The sequence below is a fragment of the Typopeltis vanoorti genome, chromosome 8 (assembly GCF_054136105.1).
Source record: "Typopeltis vanoorti isolate ZY-2024b chromosome 8, IOZ_Tvanoo_1.0, whole genome shotgun sequence".
In the NCBI taxonomy this organism is placed as follows: Eukaryota; Metazoa; Arthropoda; class Arachnida; order Uropygi; family Thelyphonidae; genus Typopeltis; species Typopeltis vanoorti.
This window is the reverse complement of record NC_143556.1, coordinates 129,313,328-129,333,549: the sequence shown is the minus strand read 5'-3', so window position 1 is coordinate 129,333,549 and position 20,222 is coordinate 129,313,328. Positions and strand designations below refer to the sequence as shown.

The window sequence follows — 20,222 nt, the reverse complement described above, 5'->3', positions numbered from 1 at the left end:
ACTTTATCACTAAACTGTTCAGTAGATATAAATAGAGTACTATGAACAACACATGAATGGAAAACAAAACTGAAAACTGCTCTCTCTCTCAAAATCAAAACTTGATAAATATAAATACAGAATAAGATACAAGACTCTGAGAACTTGTAAGATTTCATTTCATTTGTATTAAATTGGCTTCTTCATTCTTCAAAGTACAAAGAATTATATGTTCTCTCATTCTCTCTGTGTGCTCTAGAGCCATATAAGGACATAAAAAATAATTTTAGAACTTAAAGTGTCAAATTCATTTATTGGGCTATGAAATAGTGATAATTTATAATATTCTCTATTTCTATAACTTTACAGTGCATTATATGAATTAAATTAGTTGAAGAGCATAAAAAGGCTTTTTAGCTATTTTAATTATGTCATTGTAAAAATTCTTAAATTTGTAGCTTTGCAGCATGAGTCCCCTCACCAGTAACCCTAATGAGGGTTACTGGTGTATTAATGCAGTCGGTTCACCACCACTCTGCTGCATACCATAAGAGCGATATTCATGACTGTAATCAGTGTGTGTTGACGGGCTGGTTTGCCTGCTGCGGGATGAAAAACCCCAGATAAACTGGAGTCAAAACCCTGCTGTCCATGCCCAAGACCGGCTAACTTGGCTATGGCTGAGGAAGATCCTTAAGCTCATCACGATGAGAGGAGCTTAAGGATCTTCCTCAGCCATAGCCAAGTTACTTTTAAACTTGAAGTCAATATAAGATGTATTTAATGTACAAAATTATTACCATGAAGTTCATAAAATAATAATTTCAAAAAAGCCAACTTAATTATTATTAAGGGATGACAGGCTAATTCTTGTAACAAATTTGAGTCAGGAATCATATATTAAGTGTCAAACATTTCCACTTATATAAACCACCAACAAATAGACACACATCAAAAATCTTTTCTCTTGAGAGAGAAATCTAGAACAGGTTTATCTATAAAATGTTTGCTAAGTTATAACAAACATTATTTTAATTTGGAAAATGAGGCACAGCAGGAATACATATCTTATCTTTACTGCAACCGGCATGCTTTTCATCCCAAGATCACATACAGATTAACTTGATGCAAAATAATCATTTATATCTGATGTTCTGATATTAGGATTGTCCTTCATCAACTGTGACTGTCCTCTTATTTTATTCACATCTTGCGAATTAAGAGATTTCACAGTTTAAATTTTGAACCCTATTTTGGTCCTTCTGCCTTTTTAGTTCCTCACTAATCCCTGTTTACTGAAACCATGGTTTTCTGTCATTTTGATGGGTTTTTTTTTTTTTTTTTAAGGTGAAATTACTATTGAAGCAAACTAAGCTATGAAAGTAATATACACCATATCTATTATGTGCTCTTTTGGCTGGTTTACATATTTTGCTATATGAAAACCAGAGTTTCCTGGTTAGCAAACTTTTTCTATGTTGTATGAGACTTGCTCCCTCACCTTCATTTGAAAAGTTCTTATTAACCTTGTATCTTCTTCTTCTTCTGCAGCTTCTCCCACTTAAGTGGGGTCACTGTTTATAATGAATCTCCTCCACACCTTCCTGTCTTGGGCTGTCACCACATCCAAGTTCTTCATCCTCAAGTCCTCTTCTACCAGCTCCCTCCATCTCTTCTTTGGCTGCCCACGCTTCCGCCTTCCTTGCACATCCATCTGCATGACCCTTCTTCCCACATATTCGTCCTCCCTCCTCATCACATGACCAAACCATCTCGACCTTGCCTCCTGTATTTTCGCTCCTAAGTTCATAACTTTCACTGTTCCCCTGACATAGTCATTTCTAAGACGATCCTTTCTGGTCACACCACACATCCACCTAAGCATTCTCATCTCTGCTACTTCCATCCTGTTGATGTTATTTTTCCTCAGGGCCACAGTTTCTATAGCATATGTCATAGCTGGCCTCACCACTGTCCTATAGATTTTGCCTTTCAGATTGATCGGCACCCTCTTATCGCATAACACTCCAGCCATCTCCTCCAACCCGCTTGTATCCTGCATCCCACTTCCTTCTTAGCTCCTCCATCTTCTTCCACTGTTGAGCCTAAGTATCTAAAGTCTCTCACCTTCCTGATGACATTTCCTTCCAGCTCCAGATCTGTCTCCTGTCTGCCGCCCACTGTGCAACACATATACTCTGTCTTACTTCTGCTCAGTCTCATACCTCTCTCTTCCAGTACTTTTCTCCATATTTCCAGTTTAGTTTCCGCTTCCTCTCTTGAATCTGCACACAGCAAGATGTCATCTGCATACAACATTGTCCAAGGCGCATCTTCTCTCACCTCCTCTGTTACCACCTCCATCACAATATTAAACAGAAACGGACTTAATGCTGACCCTTGATGCAAGCCAACTGTTATTAACTCTTATTAACCTTATATCCTAGACTGAATTGAGACTTGTGTCTTTCCAACTTAAATCCAAATGTCTTATCATCTTTATGCTATGGAGGTATTTCATTTCTGTATGTTCTATAATAACATAATACATGTCAATAATTTTTGGATATACTTATTATTTTCATAAGATTTCTTTTTATTCTTAGTCTGGCCAATAACTAGTGTACTTCTGGACATGTGTCCTGGATTCTTTTATTGTTTGTCCTTTGATATTTTGGGAACAAGTAATTCATCAGCTAAATCTTGCTTATGGCAATAAACACCATTTATGATATCAAAAGAAGCCTATGTTTTGTTTTCAGGTGGAACCATGACATTCTCATATTCCTCTATGATAAATTATGATAATTATGAAAATTATCATAATTTCATATATAATATGAAATTATCATATCAGGAAATTATGATCAACTTAGAAGAATACTCACTTCGGTCTCATAGTATCAGCTATCGAATGGAGAAAAATATCAGCAATGCATTTAAGCACTTTTTCAATCTTTGAAAAAGTGCTTAAATGAAGCAGTATCTGAATGTATCCCTATCTGATGTAGCTTTCCACCCAATGAGTATTAGGCGAAAAACTAAATCAGAGTATGAAAAGAAAAATTGGCTATGCAGGCCAATAGAATTTTATCATTATGCCAAAAGAAAGAATGAATGTGGAAGAATAACTTTACTGAATGTAGGTGGTAGTCTAGTGTCAGAACTAATAAGATTGTTCAATTAATGAGCACCCACTTTGCTAAGATGTATTCAACCAGGTGTATGTAACTTGGTGCATAGTGATACTGCTACATTGGATGAAGAGTTACAAGTGCATGAAAATGAGGTTAAAGAGCTTTTGCATAACCTGGATATGAATTTGTCAATAGGGACAGGTGGAATATCAGCACTTTTGCTAATGTTCAAATGAATTGGCTAGGCCTTTAATATGTTTGTATAATTTGGGTCTCAGCACAGGAATAGACGGAATGTATGATAGTTCCATTGTACAAGTGGTGGTGCAAAAACTGATGTGTTTAACTACCAACCTATCACTATCTCTGGTGTGGTAGCGAAGATTTTAGAGATTTGATAAGAACTTTCAAACAGAAATGGATAGACAATCCAACTATACTTCCTTTAGTAAGTTCATGCTGCTACACAACAGCATGGGTTCACTAAAGGAAGGTCATGTTTTAGCAATTTGCTCATATTTTATAACAATGTTATGCCTGAGTTTGTTAAAAGGAATGGATACACTATGATAATGTTGGATTTTGCTAATGCATTTAACAGGATACCACACAAAAGGCTGTTGTATAAACTCGAGAATATCAGTGGATGGTTGACAGACAGATATCAAAAAGTGGTAGGTGTGAATCTGCCAAATTTAAGGTGACCAGTAGTGTACCTCAGGGTTCAGATCTATACATTAATGACATTAGGAAGGGTCTAACAGAAGATGTGCAATGTTTGCTGATGATGCAAAGATATGTAGGACAATCAGAGATGCTACTTATGTCAAGCACTTACAAAATAATTTGAATAGACCGGAAATTTAAGCAAACGAAAATTGCTGCCAATTTAATGTCAGTAAAGTTATGCACCTTGGCATGATAAGATTTCCAGCAGCATATTATATTAGCAGGGTTATGCTACAAGAAAGTGATGAGGCTAAGAATCTTGGTGTAATGGTGGATAGGAAGTTGAAGTTTAAAGGTCACATAGCAAAAGCTGCAAATAAAACTCAGAGTATAATATAGCTGCCATGTTTAAGCGAACATTGACATATAAGGATAAGGAAGTCATTTTGCCTTTTTATAAGGCCGTGATAAGACTACACCTGGATTATTGTGTGCAGATTTAGTCTTCTAGGTTCCAAGGGAATAAAGAAGCTGTAGAAAGGGTGCCAAGAAAAGTTCTGTAGATTATATCGGGATTGTGGTATTTAGATTATGAGGACAGATTTGAAGTATGTGGATTAAAGACTAGTCAACAGGAGATAGGGGGATTGATATGATAGAGATCTATAAACTTCTGAATGGGTGTTATAGGATATAGTCTGATAAAATTTTTCATTATATGAAAGGAGGGGAGAGAACAGAAAGGGGGTGGGGGCATCCATGGAAGTTAAGTTTGTTTGCAGTCCAGAAAGGGGTTTTCTCTTATAGAGCAGTGAGCGAGTTGAATAGTTTACCTTTAGAGGTAGTTAGTGTATCTAGTGTGAACGAATTTAAGGGACGGTATAACAACTGGTTTGAGTGATGTATAGCCTCGCTTGATGAGTCCTTGACTCCCTGGAGGTCGCAAATAATAATAATATCCTATAATCATTTCATATCCTGAGATATGAAACATTCCTATCTTTAGATACCATCCATTTTCTGCCAGTTTAATATCTTGTTTAGAACCAGTATTGACTTCTGCATTCTTTTACATTTACAGTAACATGACTACAGTATATATATATATATATTTTTTTTTTTTTTTTTAATTTCTCTTCATTAAAAAATACCCTGTGTGGGTATATTCAGCTCTCAGATCCTCCCACCTCTCTCATGTGCGCGCGCACACACACTCCTTGCTGAGTGGTTAGTGTATCCGTTCTCCAGCTAAAAGGCTGCAGGTTCAAATCCCGCCTTGGGCATGGATGTTTGTGATCATCTGTGGAAATACTAGTGGTGGTGGTTGTCGGTAGATGAAGGTAATTGCCGTTGGTGGAGATGGAGAGTTATAGGGTAGGTATCCTCCCTCGATGAGTCTTTGGACTCCCTGGAGGTGTTATGTAATTATAATAATTCCAAACTATAGTAAATTAAATTCTTCCATTCTTCTATTTTTATTCTGTTAGTTTTATATTTTACATTTGTACTGATTAAATAAATATACTAATCTTACTTCTCCTTATACAAATTTTATTAATTAATTCAGTACTTTATATATAGGGGTCACTTGACTTCAAGAGAGAACCTTCCAGTGTTGAAAATGTTCACAAAAGAATCATGTGTGCTGTGTGATGAAGCAAAACAAAAAATTCAACCATTTCTTCATAGAATGCAATTAGTAGAAGTGAATATTTCAAAACTTGAAAACCAAAATTGGTTTCTGAAATATCAGTATGAAATCCCAGTTTTTCATTTTAATGATGAATTTTTAATGAAACATAAAGTTGATGTTGTACTTTTAGAAACAAAGTTGAGAAAGCAAGAGATGGAGGAAATAGATTAAATCCTATATTTATTTATTTGTTTATTTCATATGCTAAAGAAATTTATTGCTGAATATGATTCTGTTGGGTGAAAGTTTTTTTCACTTGGTTATAAATTCAAGATTCCAAGAAATTATATTCTTGGTTTATCCTATCACAAATCTGCCCAACCATCAAATACTGCTCTCACATATGGGGTGGGACCCCTAAAAGATCCCTCAAAATGCTTGACTCAGTACACAGGACAGCAATCAGACTTATTAATGACCCATCTCTTACCAGCTCACCCCCCCCACACACACACACACTTTTGCACAGATGATCGGTCTCTGCAACTATGCGTATTCTACAAATACAAATATATCCATTGAAAATTTTCATCTGAAATAGCATCAATAATTCCTCCACTTAGTACTAAGTTCGTTGGAACACATGCGGCTGCTGCTCAATATCCCTTCACAGTGCTCCTTGAAACCCACAGAACACATTAATGCAAACTTTCTTTGCTAACACTTGGATAAAGGATAAACCAAGAATATAATATCTTTCCATCTTTAATTTAATTTATAATCAAGTGAAAAACTTTCAACAACTAGCACTGATCCAGAGTATTTTAATAATAAGATGGTACATCTTTTCACTACTTGCATATGGGAAATATGACATCTACATAACTTCAACTGTGGTATCTCTTCTGGGTCTTGCTCTCATTGATGGTAGTTTACTTCTTGAGGAGTAGAGAGGTTCTGTTATAGCTGGTTTTTGCCTGTCACTGGGAATCGCCACTGCTGAGTTTCCTGTCCTACAGCGATTCAGGTCAGGATTGATGAGTTTAGTAGTGATCCTTTTGGGGTGATATACTTGATATACTGAGTGACCTCAGTAGATCACTAAGAGTTTTTGAAGAGGTATCTCTGCACTTTAATATACCTCAATAAAGGTTGAAACCAGTTTGGGTAATTGGTCTTCCCATAATGCTTAGCATTATACACTCGCCCAAAATGTGTACTTTGCATTATGGGATACTAAGGAAATTAATGTAAGTCATTAGCCTCTGTCTACAAGTAGCTTATTCATGAAGATACTTCACCCACAAACTTGTTTGCTTATACTTGGATAAAGTATAAACCAAGAATATAATTTCTTGGCATCTTTAATTTAATGATTCTGTTGGAGATGATGGGAAATTCATTGATGTGTGGTCATTGTAATTAGGTCTCTTACCTTGAGGGGAAAAAAAAAATTTAATCAACATGGCTTTCAAATTTCAAAAGGAAAACCTAAAGTGGCAATGGTAGTAATGTCATATTATTCCTAGTAGAACTAGAGGATTAAATTATGCAGCTAAACCCATTGTTTTCTTACAATTGAACAAAAGAAAGTTCTTTTATAAGAAGCTTGGTCACTGTGATTTCTAATTATCCATGACTGGTTAACCATTTTATTTGTATATCGCTTAACTTAAAATATCACTTTTTCAGTTAGACTGATTTGAAGGTATTGTGAATGAAGGAAAATGCTGAAAGGATTTCTTATTCAGTGGAAACACATTGTCCATTTGGAACCAAGTAGTATCCATGTACTACTGCGGGTGTTAATTACACATTTTTGCAAAAATATTATGAATTAAAATTTCTCTTTGAAATCTGAATGCATGCCACTTTACCTAGCAGTTATAGATTTTCTGAATCAGCCCAAGGTCTTGGAATTGAAAGTATAATTTGCCCCAGAATTTAAGCTAAGGACATCTCCCTCCAGGACATTTATTAAATTCCAGAGTTTTAACTTATGGTCTTTTTATGTGTAATAGAGTTTCTAATATCATTTTCTTTCAAGTTCATAAAAAAAAAAAGGAAAAGAATGCATACATCAAACCCTCATGTCATGTTTTAAGCATTTTAATTTTTCTGAAAAATATCTTTGATGTTTAGAATGTAAATTATACTTTAAACATGTACAAATATCAAAAATACCTCAAAAAGGATAATGGAACAAATTTTTTTAAATGATGTGTGTTATGGCTTTTGCAAATATGCAGTCAAATGTAGATTCTTCAAATAGCATTGTTTAATTATTTTGCAATTATTGTATCTTTAAACAAATTATTAAACTGTACATATTCTTATTTAAGTGGGAAAAAATTATTTCCATTGTGTTATTTTCTGTAAATTCTTTTGCATACAGAATTGGTGTGTTTTTGGCAATAAAGTCTGAATATAAGCAATACTATATTTACTGATTGAATATTGAATAGTCAATACTGATTGAATTAAATCAGTATTGACTACTGATTTAATTTTAATTTGTATACAAGAAGCTCCTAATCTGTTAGCAGGGCCAGCTGAAGGTTTTGCGGTGCCTCGGGAAAAAGTTATTAGTGGGGTCCCAAAATATTTGCAAAAAATAATTTTTTTATTGAAAAATCATAATATTATTAAACATAATTTACAAACATTAAATACATATAGTTATATATTAAAATATTTCCCATATCAATACATCTCTGAAATATCAAAAATTCTATTATCAAATTTTCTTAGAAATTTTAAAGTGCAGGGCTGCGGTCTGAGAACCGAAAAACTGACATCTGAGCCAACCCTGTCTCTTAGGGATATAATTCAGCATGTCATATTTAATTAATTTTCTGAAGCCACAGTGTTCAAAATTGGGGTTACATTCCCAGAAGAAGGCTAGAAAACATATTCAGCAGAAAAGCAAAATTAAAAATGCAGAATTAATGAAATAAAGAATAGCATTTCAAAGCATAGTCGCACCATAGCAGGCCAGAAGAAGAACTACTGTATGGAAAGCTAAGGCTGAGTATGAAAAAAAAAAAAAAATGGATTTACTAAAGGCTCTGCTGCAGGTAAAAGAAAGAAAGAGTATGGAAGAATAACTCTGTTAAATGTAGATAGTATGCATGTGACAGATGTCTAAGAGATTGTTCACTTGAGTGTCCATTTTGCTAAAAGGTACCAGTGTATGCAACAAAATAATTATCTTGTTATGTGCAGGTAAAAGAAAGAATAAGATGAAATAACTCTGCTAACTGTAGATGGCATGCATGTGACAGATGCAGAAGAGATTGTTCAACTAATGAGCCTGTTTTGCTAAACGCGACCAACCTGGTTATCCAACAATGAGCTCAATGAATGAAGAAACTCAGGTGTATGAGGAGGAGGTATCAGAGCTGTTGCACAAACTGAATAAGCATGTGGAAGTAGGGACTGATGGGATATCAGTATGGATGCTGTTCAGCTGAACTGGCTGTTCTTTTGACAAGGCTATATAATTTGAGCCTTAAAAACAGGGAACATTCCACTGGAGTGGAAAGAAGGGTGGTGCACAAATTGGATACTGATTGTGCAAATGCACCCATTGCACAGGATTGATACTGATGTATTAAAGATTTTGGAAAAGTTAGTAAAAGCTTGTATACAGAAATGGATTGACAGACAAGCTATATTTTGCAACAACAGCATGGATTTACTAAAGGAAGATCATGTTTGATCTTCCTTTAGTAAATCCACAGGATACAGCATGGAAGACTTGCATAAATTGGGGGGTGGGGAAGAGCTTAGATTATGAAACATTTGTGTGGATAAGAGGATGGCTTACTGATATTAAAAAGTAGTATAATGGGGATGTGAGTCTGCAAGATTTAAGGTGACCAGTGTATGCTACGGAGATAGGTCCTTGGTTGATTGTTATTCAAATCTTTAATGTTAATGATATTGGAAAGGATTTGACTGGGGTTCTGATGACTGGTAATCAGAAGTATTGCTGATATGCAGTATTTGTTTGTATTTGAATAAGCTGGAATTTGGGCATGTGAAAATTGTCAGTGCAGTGTTAGTAAATGTAGACTCATGCACTTTGCTGTAATGAGATATCCAGTGTCATATTATATTGTCTAGCTGATCAGGCTTTGATCTTAGAGTTTCAGTAGATAGAAAGTTGAGTTCAAAGGTCATAGATTGCAAATACAACTCAAAGGATAATCCAAATGCTGAAACAAACATTAAAATGTAAAGATACGGAAGTCATTGTGCTCCTTCCTAAGGCCATGATATGGCCTCACTTAGTGCTGCACCCAGAGGGGGCCAAGGGGCCCAGGCACCCCAAAAGAAAAGGAATAAACACTAGAAGATTTTCCAAAAATCTTTTCCTAATTAAAATTCATTTCTTTTTATTTATGTTGTGTCGTGTCTTCTATTTCTATTCTACTTATGAATTAGCGATCACTGTAGATGCTCAGTCATAGGTCGTATGCAATGCGTAGTGTGTATTCGCAAATCGTCTACTCAACTCCCCCCCCCAGGTAAAATCCTGAATGCTCGGCTCCCCTCCAAGATTAATTGTTGAGTGTGCCACTGGCCTCACTTGGACTAGTGTGTGCAGGTCTGGTCTCTGGATTTCCTAATGCTGAGACAGTGGTGAGAGTGCAAAGGAATGTGTTAAAGATAATAGGAGGATTGTGAAATGCAGATTATCAACAATGATTGATGATTTGTGAGCTGCAGACACTATCTAACAGAAGAAAGAAGGATGATATGATTGAGACTTGGAAACAACTGAAGGATTTCAGGAAGGTGGGGAGAGACAAGAGGACATCCATGAAAATTGAGAATGAATGCAGTGAAGAAGTAGGTGTGAGCCAGATTTAACTCTCATAGAGTGTGCATGACTTTGTTTATGTCAAGCCCATTCACGAGTGGTTCGTTGATCAACCTATAGTACATTACTACTTTATATGGGTAGTGGGTGCTGGGAAAGGAGAAAATTATTTACATTTTGATTTAAAAGCCTTTATACTGTATTCCTTGGGAAACACATCAGGGAAGAATGTTTCACAACACAGTAGTTGCAGGGGATGAAGGAGGAAGAAAGAAACTTGTTCTGTGGGTTTCAAGGTGTACTATGAAGGGATGTTGAGCAGCAGCTGCACGTGTTCCAAAGGCCTTAGAATTGGCCTTTGGAGAATTATTGATTCCCCAAGGGCCAATTCTTATAAGGTTCATATGAAATGCTATTTCAGATGAACCTTTGCCATGGAAATACAGTAGAATCTGCTTATTGTGATCGTGGATAATATTATCAATCAGTTATTGTTATCAAAATCAGTCGGTCCCTAAACATGCCATTTAAAATTAATTAAAATTAATCCGTCTCTTATAATCAAATTTCCAGTTATTGTTATCAAAATCGTCGAATGTTTAGCCTTTTGCAGTTAATCAGGAGAAAATTTGACAAACATTTGTCGAAATCTGACTTTTTTTTTTAATCTTCTTTTAATCTTATTCTTCCGTAAAACTTATATCTTCCAGGTAAACGCAGGTTGGTAATGTTAATCTTTTTTTAAAAATAGTCTAATTGTGATTTTTCGAATTAATTTTCATGCTCTCTTTCAGTAAGTGAATTTGACTTTAAGTGCTTGTTAAACAACCCTTAGCATTATAGCAGAAGCAAGTAAAAAACATAAAAGATTTGTATCTTTTCAAGAAAAGCAAAGAATTTGGAATGCTATGATAAGTTTCCCAAAATGAGTCAGCGTTGCAGCTGTACATTTAAAAATTTCACTACTACTCTTATGTAAGATCTTTAAAAAAATGATCAACTTTATATCTTATATCTTCCAGGTAAATGCAGGTAGGTAATGTTAATCTCTTCCTAATGAGAACATGGATCGGAAGAGAGCCCGATCTGGTAAGGATACTCAAGTTCAATCAGCATTAAAAATTTGGTTTAGTAATGTTCGTGAAAAGAATGCTTCGATTAATGGGCCTTTAATGCGTCAAAAAGCAGAACTTGCAAAAACAATGGGCAAAGAAAATTTCACCACAACTTATGGATGGTTTAACAGATGGAAAAAGAGAGAGAATATTGTGTACAAGCATATTAATGGTGAAGAAAACAGTGCTTATTTTTTTATCAGCTGAAGCAAGGATTAACACGGAGTGGCCAAAAATTATTGCTGAGTATTCTCTCAAGGACATTTACAATGCAGACAAAACAGGACTATTTTCATGCAATGCCTGAGCATTCTTTTTTTTTTGTTTAAAAATGAAAGTACTAAATGATTTAAATCTTTAAAAGAGTGAGTGACAGTTCTTTGTTGTGCTAATATGAAAGGTGAGAAATGAGAGTTCCTAGTGACTGGAAAAAGTAAAAATCCTTGGTGTTTTAAAGGTGTTAAAAGTTTGCCTATTGACTACTGTTTTAGTGCAGATGCTTGGATGACTAATGACATTTTCAATAATTGGTTAAGTGGGATCTTAAATTAAAGCGAAAAATTGTCTTCTTAATAGAGATTTGCACTGCACACACAAGCAATTTATCATTAAAGAACATTGAAGCTTGCCTTCGAACACTACATTGTTAATTCAACCATGTGAACAAGGCATCATACGAGCTTTTAAAGCTTATTATCACAGGGAAGTTCGTGCAAGAATTATAACTGAACTTGATTATATAAAAGACCAATCTGATGCAAGTGCAATTGATAGCAATGTCATGGAAGCAAGTCTCAGAGAAGACTATTGAAAACTGCTTCAAAAGGTGGATTTTTTAAGACAAACTCTGAAACTCATTCTTCCAAAGAATTTGAATATCTTACAAATGAAATTTTTGATAAAACCCCAGATGGTATGCCAAAAGAAGAATTTGAAAATTGGTTGGATATTGATAACAACGTTGAAGTGGTGACTGCAATGACAGTGTAGGAAATATGTGAAGGTACTTGTGATGAGAACTTTCAACTAATAGAAGAAAGTGAACCTAACACAAGTACAGAAGAACAAATTTTAGCAGCTCCTCCAACCAATGCCCAGATGCAAGAAGTTCTATGAATACTTTGTCGCAGTGTCCAACATAGAGTGACAAACTTCAAAAATCATTGAGCATGAGAAATTTATTCATAACTACTATATTCAAAGACATGACAGGCAACACTAGATAATTTTAAGTTGTTGCTTATTAAAAAGTTGTTTATAACAATAAATTAAATAATGTTGATAACAATAAAATGAAATAAATGATGCTTAAATATAAAGAGCCAACAGGCTTCATTTTGGTGATATAAACACTATTTAAATTAAGGGGATATTAAATCGCACATTGTTTTAACACCGAATAAGAAACTCAAAGATTGGAATCAGAGAGTTTCATGCCGAATATAGTAAACTATAAAAAAATTACTAGTGTAAGCTCATGCAAGTAGTCCTAGTACGTAGTACAATACTGGGCAACTCGTTGCAAAGGTGAGTAAAGTTCTGATCGCTATTCTTGGTATTTTTCATAATGTAAAAACACATTTCCTAGGAAATGTATGCTGTTATTACATTATGGTAGGATAGGAAGCCTCAAAAAAGGCTGAAACCGGTCTGGGTAGTCACCTCCTACCATAATGTAATAACAGCATACATTTCCTAGGAAATGTGTTTTTACATTATGGAAAATACCAAGAATAACGATCAGAACTTTACTCACCTTTGCAACAAGTTGCCCAATATTGTACTACGTACTAGGACTACTTGCATTAGCTTACACTAGTAATCACCGATTTTTTTATAGTTTACTATATTCGGCATGAAACTCTCTGATTCCAATCTTTGAGTTTCTTATTCGGTTTTAAAACAATGTGGGATTTAATATCCCCTTAATTTAAATAGTGTTTATATCGCCGAAATGAAGCCTGTTGGCTCTTTATATTTAAGCAACTTAATGGGTGCACCTTTTGGACAACTCGTATAGCAGAGTATATAAGTTCTTTTTGCTATACCCTTTGGTATTAATTTGGTCTAGCTACTCACTGATGAAGCCTCAAAAAAAGGCTGAAACCGGTCTGGGTTTTGACCTCCTACCATAATGTAATAACAGCATGCATTTCCTCGGAAATGTGTTTTTACATTATGGAAAATACCAAGAATAGCGATCAGAACTTTACTCACCTTTGCAACGAGTTGCCCAATATTGTACTACGTACTAGGACTACTTGCATTAGCTTACACTAGTAATCGCCGAATTTTTTATAGTTTACTATATTCGGCATGAAACTCTCTGATTCCAATCTTTGAGTTTCTTATTCAGTTTTAAAACAATGTGGGATTTAATATCCCCTTAATTTAAATAGAAATAAATTATGCAATTTTTTATATCCTTTCTTAATGTTATCAGGCGGTTATTGTTAACGAAAAGCAACTGTCCCAAAGTGATGACAATAAGCAGCATCTACTGTATTTATAGAATACACATATTACAGAAACCAAATGCCTGTACAAAAGTGGGAGGAGTGAGTTGGTAAGAGATGGGTCATTAATCAATCTAATTGCTCTCCTCTGTATCGAGGCAAGCATTTGGGGCCACACTCCAAATGTGAGAGTAGTGTTCAATAGCTGGGCAGATTGGTTAGTATAAGGTTAACAACTGTTCAGAGATGAAGTAATGTCTTGAGTGAAAAAGAACCTAGTTTTTTAGAAGCTGAAGATGCAATGGTTGTGATGTGTTTATGCCAAGAGGCGCTTAATATCATGGTAATTCCAAGAAGAGAAATCCTATCTTGCTTGGAAATTTGAGTGTTATCAAAAATAATACTGGGAAAAACTGGTTCTGTTTTGTGAGAAATAAGATGAACTGGCTTTTACTAGCGTTGAAATTGACCAGATTATCTGAACTCCATTTGAGAATGGCTTGGAGATCAGAATGAAGGGCACTGTTGGTTGATGTTCTTTATGTTGAGGTGAGTTGTGTAAAGTAAGGTTTATCAAATGAAAGGAAGGAGTGCAATGTGCTGTCATCTGAAAGATGGCAATCCAACTACAGGAAGTCCTGAGACTGACCAAATGATGGAAGTTTGCTTAGTAAGCCTTTGTGCCAGACCCAATCAAGTGTGCAACCACTTGAGATTCACCAAATTTCTCTTTGGCATTTTTCCAGAGATGAGTGATATATGTGAGTAGATCTGTTAATCAGCAATAATGGAATCCATACTGGTGGTCGTTTGTTACCTGTGTAGGAGTTGAGAATTTATGGTTTTCTCCATTACTTTAGACAGGACTGAAGTGAGGATGGCAGTGATTTGTCACCCTTCTTGGGAATGGGTTGAATATAGGCCAATTTCCAAGCTGTGGGCTAGATACCAGTGGAGTAAGAGAGTATATACAGGTGACATAGGATAGGTTATGGTGTGCTTGATTTTTCATTTGTACAGCCTTGCACAAATGAAAACCTTGGATAAGCAGGGTTTAGTTAGGGGGATGACAGTTCAGAATAGTGGGAGAGAATATGTTTCCATACCAGTGAGGATTATTTTGGTGATACATTTGGTGCATAAGTTTGGGTTGGAAGGCCGGAAGCAATAGTCCAACCATAGGAATGAGGCTTAGAAGTCACAGAGGCTGTCCCACGTGGCATTGTTATAATACCAAACTACTCTTGTATAGAAGTGGTTGTGTAAGCCTTGCATCGGGGGGGGGGGGGGGGCACTATATTTGGTGTGTATTTGGAAGGATTGTTGGTGAGGAAGAGATCTAGGGTGTTTGGGAAGTAGTTTGGGTTATCTAGTATTCTGGTTAGCATGTGAACAATTTGTGTAAGGTCGTTAGTGATGGCAAGTGGTTCAGCATCTGTGCCTGCAAGATCTGTACAACTGGAGGAGGAAAGCGAGTTGATGTTTTGAACATTAAAATCTCTTAGGAGGATGATTTTGCTGTTGGGAAAGTGAGACAGGAAAAAATAAATTTTTAAGGAGAGGAAATTAAAGAGCTTATAGTGGCTAGTAGCATTAGAGGAACGATGACTAGAATGGATTTCCTTTGGAGGGTGAATCCAGGTAGTGTGAAGAAAAGTATGACAGCTGATGCAAGTGAAATTTAGTCTCCCTTGATAAGTCTCTGACTTCACTGGAGGTTTCTCATAATAATAAGCATGTGACGTATTTCTTTAACCTTCTCCTTATTTTTAATAAGGATTATTAATATTTTCAGTGTGAAATCAAAATTTGGTCTATAGCAGGGGATACTCTAGGAAATTAGAAAACTTTGCTATGTCTAATTCTGCTCCATATTATTAACCCTTTCTGACCTGAATTTTTTTTTTCCAAGTGAAAAAAATTTTTCTTTCTATTTATTTTGTCTTTAGGTCTAAAAAAGCAAAGAGTATCAAGTATTTTTTTCAGACAGCTGCAATCTGTCAGCAAAAAATGGAACTATGACGTACGATACCAATTGGAATCAATTGCCATGTAATATGGGCTATGAAAGCCAAGAAAGTTAGTGATTCCAGTTGGAATCACTCGAGCAGAAAAGGTTAAATATGTGTTTTCAACTAAAAATTCTTTAACACTCCTACAATTTTTCTTTAGTAAGCTTTAATTAAACCACTGTATGCATGTTTATGGTAATAATGTACGCCCACAGATACGAGACCCTTCAAACACTTCTGCGCATGTCAACAGGAGGAGGATCCATTCCGATAATAGGGTAATCAATCCGTATTGTGGGATGAGTTGTTTATTATTACATTACACGTTGGAAAATTAACTTTGCTTTTATGAGCATTGTAGTTTTTAAAGTGGTAACTATTTTGCTTGTATAACAGTTTGAAAATTTTACGTATGTAAAGCACGTGATTTCGTGTGTTGGCGACCAATTCGTACATTTCTTTCTCTCCTTCAGTATGAATCAACTATTCTTAGCACAAAGCCAAGTGAAGCTCTAGTAAGTGTGGGCAAACTATATAACAGTAGCTTCAGAAAACAAACTTTTCAATTGCCATTATTACTAAACCAGAAATCCAAAGGGGAAAAACTGAACTCAAAAAATAGTATTGCTTAAAACAAAATGAATTACCACTGCAGCATTTATTATTCGTCTACAACAGGAGGAATCTTTATATTGCCCTTTCATCGAGGAGTTAATTGTTCTTATATTGAGGATTTTCTCCTTAAGTTGATTTTTAATCCCATATAAAACCAGAAAGAGTTTTAGTCGTAATTTCAATCAAAAAGATTTTTAATCCCATATAAAACCAGAAAGAGTTTGTCGTAATTTCAATCAAACTAAACATCATTCATTTTAGAATAAGATTACACTGGTTTTTTTTTTTTTTTTACCAATAAAGTTAAGTTTTGGACCAATTAAGTTAGTGGCCAAAAAATATACCCACAATGAACAGACTCAATGGGACAATGAAACACAAGGTACGTTGTTTTGAGAAACTCAAATGTAAAAAAGCTAGACTCTTAAACCATCTCAAGTTCTTAAAAAGATGCAGGAACTTAAACATTGTTCCTAAATTTCTAGTTATAAAAGAAAAATTCCACTCAAGAAACGCTAAACAAATATATTTCAAAACGTCCCTGGTGCTATTATATGATAGGATACAAAATATCAGATACAAACTTTGCAAAATAGATCTAACATGCTTCCGACTTTATGAAGACATTTCGAACAACATAGAAACCGGCTTATGGACACCTCTTGATAACATGATACATAATAGTTTCAACAAGGCTTTTCTTATTAGCAAAAAAAGTCAAATTAAGAAATTTAATACGTTATATCAAAGAAGTCATAAGTCTAAACCCAGCCTGCCTGAGGACAAAGTAATCTTTAACTTCTCTGACCATTCCTTAACACAACCAGAAGTCAGCATACTAAACAAAGGATTTAATTTTGCTATCACATCTAACCATATTTCAAAGGTCGACATTATTTCCAACATAGAAACAGCACTCTTGTCTTTGTCCGAAACAATAGCCAACGATCTTCGATTAAAGAGTGCTATTATCCTTTTTTGATGGTCAAGACCATCAAACCAAAATATAATACTTTCAGAAAAGAGAGCTCTCTCTCCAACTTGAAGGACAAACAAATCATTTTAAAGGCAGACAAAGGAAACTCTACTGTTATCCTCAACACCAAAGACTACACAGCTAAGATTACAGAATTACTCTCAGATATATCAACATCGGATATTAGACTCAGACCCTACTTGGAAAAACCATGAGCCACTAATAATTTATTACGTAATATGAATAGTTGGTCTACAGATCTACAACAGAGATCGAAGTCGTTACACCTAGTGACACCGACATTATATGGTTCTAAAGTTCACAACAGTGGAGTCCCTCTAGGCCCCATAGTAGATGGACGAAATTCTCCAACTTACTTCTTCTTCTACGCGTTATTCCCGCTTCCTATGCAGGGTCTGCATGTTACTTTTAGATGCGACTTCTTGTTAGTACTACTCCCAACCGACCCGTCGCCTGGTCTGCCGCTGGGGGGGGGGGTATATTTTTGACTGTAGAGGCGTATGTTCACGGGCTGGTTTGCCTGTTTGCGGGATGAAAAACGCCAGATAAACTGCCGGAAAAAACCCTGCTGACCGATCCCAAGACCGGCTAACTTGGCTATGCCGGAGGAAGATCCTCAAATTCCTCACGTCTACAACGGGAATCGAACCTGGGACACTCCTTCCCCAGGCATATGGTTGCGAAGCGCAAAGCCACTAGGCTAACCGCACGGTAAGAAATTCTCCAACTTACATATTGTCTAAATACCTTGCCTGTCTCCTGAAGGATCATATTCAAAACACTGATACCTATATAAAGAATTTAAAGCACTTCATTACTAAATTGAAACGCATCCCTATTTTTGAAACAGATATTCTTGCCAGCCTGGACATGGTATCTTTATTCACCAACATCCAGATAGAAGTTATCAACATTTTATACAATCTGTATCCTCAAGATACTGCTAACCTCTTCAGTCATTGCCTCAAATCAAACTTCTTTAAATGGAACAGCACTATCTATGAACAACTAACTGGCTTTGCTATGGGCAGTCCCCTATCTCCTCAGTGTGCAGATCTATTCATGGAAAAACTAGAAAATGACATTCTTTCTGAATTAGATCCTTAGCCATTAGTATGGTGGAGGTATGTTGATGACATTTTTATAATTTGGAGAAACACTGAAACAGTGCTTTTTGACTTTGGAACAAAAATAAATTCCTTCCATCAGAAAATCAAATTCAGCTTGGAACTTGAGAAGGATAGACAACTACCATTTTTAGATACCCTAATCAAAAAACAAGTAGATGGACATATTAGCCTTAAAGTCTACCGTAAACCAACCCATACTGGACGTTATCTTCACTTCTCGTCTAGTCACCACATTTCTTAAAAACTTAGCATCATACACATGCTCAAAAATAGAGCCACCAGCATCATATCAGAAGAAAAAGACCTCCAGGATGAATTAACTCATATATCACAGACCTTGGTAAACAACAGCTATCCAAGAAATTTAATTCAGCAGTTAGAATTGAAGGAAGTACAGGAAGATGGTTTAATGTTAAATCTGGTGTTAGACAAGAATGTACATTATCCCCTCTGTTATTCATTATCTATATGGATCACATTATGAAGGAAAGTGGTATTAAACACGATATCAGAATTGGTGATTTTAATGTCAGCTCTTTTCTTTATGTGGATGATGATGAGACCAAGTGAACTCTCCACTTCTGTCTGTTCTGGGGGAGTCTGAACAATTCTGTCCAGTTTGGTGTTGCTTGTTGTGATTTGGTTTTCAGGTCCTCTTTTATTTTGTCTATCCATCTAATTCTGGGCTGTCCTTTGGATCTTTTACCTTCCATCATTGTATTCAGGACTTTAGATGGTAATATTTCTGTTCCCATGGCCAAACCATCGCAGTCTTCTTTCTAGGATTTTGTCTATTATTATTCTTGTTTTAGTCATTTCCTTATGTCTTCATTTCTTAGTCGATCCAGCAGAGATACTCCAAGTAATCTTCTTAGCCAACCCATTTCAGTAACTAATAATTTTTTCTCTTCAGCCTTTTTGAGATTCCAGCATTCACTTCCATAGAGGAGTATTGGAAGAACCATTGTTTCATAGATTCTTACTTTTGTTACTTGTTTGATGTCTCTTGACTTCCATATTTTATTAAGTCATCCAAAAGTTTGGGATGCTTGACTGATTCATCCATTTATATCTTTTGTAATTTCACCATTGTACTCAATAACTCCTCCAAGATAGCTGAAGTTTTCTACCTGCTCTTGATTCTTACTATCAATTTCAATTTTCAGATTGGTCCCTCGTTTTCCTATTTGTATAATTTTTGTTTTGTCTATATTTATGTTTAATCTAGATTTTATACAGTCCTCCTTTATCAGAAATTCGCTGTAGATTTTCTTCTGTGCTTGCAAGTAATGCAATGCAGTCTGCAAATTTTAAATTTGATACATTTTTCCCACATATTTTGATTCCAGAGTTTTCATTGTTTAAGACCTTATTGGTTGCTTCTTCCAGTGTAAGAATGAACAGATCTGGTGACAGATTGCATCCCTATTTTACTCCGCTCTCTGTGTGAAACCAGTTAGTTAAGGTGTACTCTACTCATACTGTATACTTTCAGATTTCTCATACAGATTCTTTATTATTCTTATTGTTTTGTTGGGAATTCCAAATTCTGCCATAGTAGTTTTCCATAGTTCTCTTCTACGGATTGAATCAAATGCCTGACGAAAGTCTATAAATTTATGTAGCAACTTTGGTTGTACTCTAGTGTCTT

At 35.4% G+C, this 20,222-nt stretch overlaps 1 protein-coding gene across 6 annotated transcripts in view; it reads left to right on the top strand.

Annotated features, from left to right (window-relative positions):
* Nucleotides 1-20,222, top strand: part of LOC150104349 (acetyl-CoA acetyltransferase, mitochondrial-like) — a 504,637-nt gene that overhangs the window by 417,584 nt on the left and 66,831 nt on the right. For 5 of the 6 annotated variants that reach the window (XM_090396309.1, XM_090396310.1, XM_090396311.1 and 2 more), the window contains one exon: nucleotides 5,367-7,837. The exons of the other annotated variant lie outside the window; for it this stretch is intronic. In XM_090396309.1, coding sequence (XP_090252435.1) covers nucleotides 5,367-5,649 — 283 coding nt within the window. In that variant the 3' untranslated portion in view covers nucleotides 5,650-7,837. Of the gene's footprint in view, nucleotides 1-5,366; nucleotides 7,838-20,222 lie in introns of those variants that run through there. 6 annotated transcript variants of the gene reach the window in all.